The sequence below is a fragment of the Falco rusticolus genome, chromosome 3 (assembly GCF_015220075.1).
Source record: "Falco rusticolus isolate bFalRus1 chromosome 3, bFalRus1.pri, whole genome shotgun sequence".
Lineage (NCBI taxonomy): Eukaryota > Metazoa > Chordata > Aves > Falconiformes > Falconidae > Falco > Falco rusticolus.
Genome location: NC_051189.1, coordinates 20,246,984 through 20,252,983, shown reverse-complemented (window position 1 = coordinate 20,252,983; position 6,000 = coordinate 20,246,984). Strand labels below are relative to the sequence as shown.

The 6,000-nt window shown below is 43.3% G+C and overlaps 1 protein-coding gene across 1 annotated transcript in view; it reads left to right on the top strand.

Moving 5' to 3' along the window:
• The first annotated feature begins 286 nt into the window (after nt 1-286).
• Nucleotides 287-6,000, top strand: part of SLC30A8 (solute carrier family 30 member 8) — a 27,089-nt gene continuing 21,375 nt past the window's right edge. The window contains exon 1 of the mRNA XM_037381736.1: nt 287-366. Within this exon, the coding sequence (XP_037237633.1) occupies nt 287-366 (80 nt within the window). The remainder of the gene's footprint in view (nt 367-6,000) is intronic.

Here is a 6,000-nt window from a genome sequence, read left to right as displayed (position 1 = left end):
GGAGGGGAAAACAAGGAAAACGGGGTGGGTGGCCTCAAGTCTCCTAATCTGACATAGCCACCTAGTTGCTGGTTGGCATGTTTTAGTGGCGCTACCAGTGCTGGGAAAGCAGCTTTCTCTTGCAGTGGGTTTGAGAAGATTATTAAAAGCTTTACATTTAAAAATATTTGGCAGTGATTTCTGCCTAAGTCGGGAGGACATTTGTGCCCACATCTGCTTCCAACAGAGAAAAAAGAGTTTAAGGCGGGGGAAAACCCAGGCAACCCCCTCCCCCTCAACTTTCCTCATGGCTGCCAAAAAGGGTCTTGAAAGAGCTTGCCTTGTGAGTCAGAGGGACACCAAGAAGTACTCCTTGGCCCTAGACAGGTAACACAACTCTCTGTTTCCTTCGCTGCCATTGCTTTGTCTTTGAGAGCAATACGAGATCACCTATCTGCTGGCGGGCTGCAGCAGTCAAATTACGGGGAGTTTCACAGTGCGTACAGGGAACATCTTTCACTACTTTCAAAATGTTTTGTTTGATTTTTTCCTTCCCAAACTTTCTTATTAAGTGTTTGATGCGTTTACTAGACAGCAGCCTGACGTGTCTGCATCTGTGATGGATTGAACCAATCTACTGTTGAAGCCAGTGTCTCCTGATATATATTTTATAAGCTTAGTAGATTTATTGTAGGATGCAAAACCTCATGGATTATGCTGCAATTTTAGGCTGAATTATAATAGTGTTATTGACACCATATTTGATTCAGGGCTCCTTCATGCTTGAATGTCTAAATTATCTATTTGGTCTGAAAGAAATGCAATGCTGTTACAGACTTGATCCTGCAAAAAATTTTATTCATGCGGATAGTCTATCAGACTTGGAGTTGATGTACCTCTCATGTGCCAGAGGTCCTGTGAGTAAATGCTTGCCTGAGTGAGGAAAGACCTGAAAACATGTGATATGCTGTAGCTTGGGTTAAAAAATGAATATAAATGTCTATCACAAAATAGTTTTGCAGTTGAACTTCTATTCATTCTTCCTCTTGACTCAGACCAGCAAGTATTTTTAAAAGAAAATAGCTGCTCAGTTACAGCCTAGCACCTCTTGACATTTCCATTATCTCATTGGTTTTCAGGTTGTTTATGTCTTGGCTTTCTTAAAATGTATGGGACAGAAACTTGGCGTAAACACTGTCAGTTCAAATGGAAATCTGTCTCTCCCTGTTCTTATACTGGGGTCACTGCCATCGTATTTTAGTCATTTCAGTGTCTGGGTTATTATTTAAATATTATTACATGGCTCCATAAATACACATGGCACTGTCCAAAATTACTTTTGTGGTAATATTTATATTTTTAAAAGATCCCATATGATTCTGCAATTCATTTTAGTTACTGAAGACTCTGAGAGCTTTTTTGACAGTTTGCAATTTTGTGGGCACAGCTTCAGCGTTTGAAATCCTTTGGCCCCTTGACACCTCTGGACACAAGGACATCTCTGGACAAACCCTTCACACAGTGCGGGGAAGGGTGCCCAGAGACAGGGGTAGTTGTTGGGCTGCCTTGTGAGGAAGCTCTCGTTTTCCCTTGATCACTGGCAACAGGGAATATCCCAGTGAGAAGAGGGGTAGGATGCACATGGCGGGCACAGTCTCTGGCAGATGATCCTCCCATCTGAGAGCTGACTCACTTTCTGGAGGAGCTGATTTCTTTCTGATAATTATTTCTTAACTCAGGAATTAAATTAGTTGGGGTGAACCACTGCAACGACTGGAGTGTTGGGCTGATTGCTGCAGATACATCCAACAGCCCTTGAGCTTGGGGGCTAGTCCCAGGAGGGCTCCACAGCAGAGGTCCTGAGATGGCTGGATTATGGCAGGGGTAACACAGCTCTCCAGGAGGAGGACTTGTCATCCAGCATGTGGCTTTTGTGCTGCACCTGCTCTCAGCTTTTCTTGCAGGTGAAATTTGACTAACAGCACAATCTAATTACTCTGCCCCAGCAACAACCAGAAACGGGGTCTGAGAGCTGGGGTCTCCCACCTGTTCAGAAGAGCTGGCAGCTCAGGGGAAGCCCTCACCCTGCTCCCCCTGGCAGCCCGGTGAGCCAGAGTGCCAGCCCAGGGGCTGGAGCCAGCGTGGCAGGGTGTGTTGGGGCGTGTGTGTGTGTACATACATGTACCTTCTGGGCTCCGGCTTGCACAGACCAGCTGCACGCACAGCTTCAGGTGTCTTAAGCTGTTCAGTAGCAATAAGGTCATCTTAGCCTTTAGTATAAATTACCACATTTTCTCATCCCCTGTGTGTAGGCTTAATGAACAGCTCTAATGCTTTCATCAGAATTTATTTTGCACACAGATTGCCTATTCCTTTGCCATCCCCCAGTGCCTTTCTTTTTAATAAATGCCATTATTACAATACGCAGGGAACAAAACTGTATTTATCTTAGCCACATGAGTAGGAAGTATGAAAACAGACCCCTTTCCCTGCACACAGGGCTGTGGGGGAGCATGCTTTGCACATGCCAGGCCCGTCTGTAGTCATAGTGGGTTTGGATGTGTTGAGGTTTCTCATGCCAAACCTGAAATGCCTACAGGGGTCTGGGCTTTAGCTGAACTCTTTGAAAATCAGGTCAGCTGTAGGCTTGTAGGATAATTCATGTTGAAAGTGACCTCAGGAGGTCTCTGGTCCAACCTCCTGCTCAAAGTGGGGTCAGATGAGATCGAATGAGGTTGCTCAGGGTTTACTCTTGAAAAAAATCTCTCAGGACAGACATTGCACAACGTCTCTGGACAATCTCCTCACAGTCTATTTTTCTCCCTTATATTCAGTCTGAACCTCTCTTGTTTCAGTTTCTGACCGTTGTCCTAGTCCTTCTTCCATGCACAGCGATAAAGCTCTGTTTTCTCAATAGCCTCCTCAAAAGTACCACCAGGCTGCTACTAGGTGCTTGTGAACCCACCTTCAGTTCCCACAGAAGAAGTGCTCCAGCCCTCAACCATCCTGGTCACTCTGTTGAACCTGTGCCAGTTTATTGATCTTTCCTGTCCTGGGGACTCCAAAACTGGGCACAATATTCTAGATGTGGTCTCAAATGTCTGTCCCAGGTGCAGGACTTTGCATTCATCCTTGCCAGATTTCAGAAGGCCCCTGTTGACCTCTTCCTCCACCCTGCCTATGGCAGCCTTGCCCTGCAACGTACCAGCTGCCCCCCTAGGTTGGCATCATCTGCCACCTTGATCATGGTGCACTCCATCTCCTCCTGTAGGTAACAGACAAAGATATCACACAGGACTGGTACCAGGGCAGGACACCACTTCTCACCAGCCTCCAGGAGGGGTATGAACCACAGTGGTAACAGGGTCTGAAGCTGAGCACTCAGAACCTCCTGCTTTATGCAAAAAGTGTTGTCTGTAAGTCATATCAAGAAAGATTCGTATCATCTGCCTTTCAATTAGATATGAATTAGGTGTCTAAGATAGTTTTCTATGGTTTTTTTACAGTCAATGGTGGTGGTGGGAGAGGATAAATTCTTCAGGTGATTGATCATTTGTTATGTTATTTTTTATTTGTTATCATCTATCTAGTGATCTAGATAACCACTTATCAAAGTCTAGGGAATGTCTTGAGCAAATTCCTGAAGTTTCCAGGAATGAAGACAAGCCAGATGATCTTATTTCTTGCTGATGATAGATCAGAAGGAAATCAGATAGATTCACTAGAAATATTCAATATCCCACTTCATATGTCAGTGGATTTGCAACTCATGTACAAACTACACTGTGAGCTAGATTTTGGCTTGATCCAGCATGGTTATCTGGATTTCTGATTATGTTCTTTATATGTCATTATAGTGGGATTTTGAATACCATCACACAAGTGAAACTTGACGCATCTAGTCTCAAAGTCTTCAGTTTTATTTTGTCTCTGAGGCAACAGACAACAAAAAAAAAAAAAAAAAAAAGGGAAGGAAAAAAGTGGGCAATGCTGAAAGGAGAGATGTGTAAAAACCCTAGGGCTTGTTTTCATGTAAAAGCTTTTAACACAGGGCATTAACATGACCTGTGGTTATGTCTATCTATTAGTGAAGCCTTAGGCTTGTAATTGATTCCTGTCTGCCAAGCTCATACCAGTAGGCAAAAAGTTTGAAGTGAGCCTGGGAGATGATTTCTTCAGGTGGAGATTGATTTTCTGTAACAAGCACGTAGGGAATATTTTCTTCTTTTTTTGCCTTCCTGCAGGCAGTAGGAAAACTCTTATAAGATCAAACAGTCTTCATCAAATACAGGCTTTCCACCACAACTTGTGCTTTGCAAAAGTCAATGCTCAGGAAAACTTTAGGTGTTTCTTGTAACTTCTGAAGACTTTTAGCTGTGGGTCCTGTGGTTATGTCTGCTTTGTACCAGCTTGCCAGCTGGTCCCAGGAGCACACAGTCTCAGGTGTCCTCTCTGCGGACTCAGCAAAACCCATCCTGTTGCTTTTGCCCTTGTGTTAGGTGACATTAGGACCCCCTGGAAAGGGCTGTGTCTGCTCAGTACTGCCCATATGCCATCTCCATTATGCCCACTTCATCTCAGAAAAAAAATCAGAACCAAAATAGTAAGAGGTATGAAACAGAAATTAAATAGCTAGGACACCAGCTCAGAAAACTGATGGTTCAGAGGTCTAACAATCATACATAGAATCATGAATGATGTGATGAAGCTAAACAGGAAATAGTAATTCATTATTTCTAACAGTACAGGAACTAATTAAAATAGCAGGCAGACAGTGTAAGGGTAACAAAGAATGCATTATTTTTACACAAATCACAGTTAAATTGTGGAACTCAGCAGTTTCAAGTCAGCCACGTTTGTGGCTGAAAGATCTGTGAAGGACTGTTAGACACAAGCTCTGGCTCAGCCACCTCCCAGTCTCCAGGTTTGTGTGACTGGGGTGCAGTACTGCTCCGGACATGCTCCTTTTTGGTACTTTGTCCTTGTGTATTCCCTCCTGCTCATGACGAAGTTTCGATACTTGGCTACGTGTACCTTTGGTCTAACTCCATGCAGCTATCGTTAAACTGTTACACAGAAGGAAATTTATTGACAATATATTTATGCATACATGGCCAGGCCCTCAAAATAAGACTAAAGAAAGTAACCACAGGACAAACTCCCATCTACTAGACATCTAAAAGTATGCAAATACATAAATATTAGCCTTTGTTTTGTGGCCACAATAAAGAAAAGGAGAATCTGGACAGCCAGGCTATAGACAGATTCTCAAATGCCTTGGAAATATTTCAGATTGGTACATCAGTTGAAATTGGAGTGGTGCCAGCATAAGGGAGGTGACTATGGCTCTGATAAATTTTTCTCTGAAGGCAGTTTCATTATCCTTCCAGGCACAAAAAAATTACTATTTTCCCTTGTGAAGGAGATGATCTCCTGTGGGAAGTGCAGTGATTCTACATTTTGCTCTTTTGGCTGAGGATCTCATAATGGTCTAGGAGGATGGCAATTATTCCCATCAGCTTGCAGATCAAGGCACCCAACAGATCAAGTGAAAACAAACAAAAGGAAATTGTAATCAAAAGCTTTTGCTAATGATCTGTGTGGAATCTGCAATATGTATTAATTTTTTCTACTTCCCTCCCTCCGGGCATGACTCAGTAGGAGCCTTTTTGTGACATTCCCCTGAATACCTTTTTCACAAAGGAAAAGGAATGTGAAATGGAGAAAAATTATTTTTTAATCTGGGACTCTGCTTGCAGTGTGCTGGTGCAGAGATCCGATGCTCAAAGGCTACATCTTGCTCTAACACGCCCAGAAAGGGTTTATGGTTTGACAGAGCTGATCTCTGCACCTTAAGCTTTTGATTTACACATTTATAAAACTATCTCTTAGATTCTTTTAATTAGTGGCAGCTTGCTCTCGGAAGAAAAAAATAATGGTTACGCACAGGAGCTGGCAGGGGTTTTCCTAACTTATCGGGCCAGATGCTGCTCTGCAAGTTCAAAGGGAGCAGCGGATGCT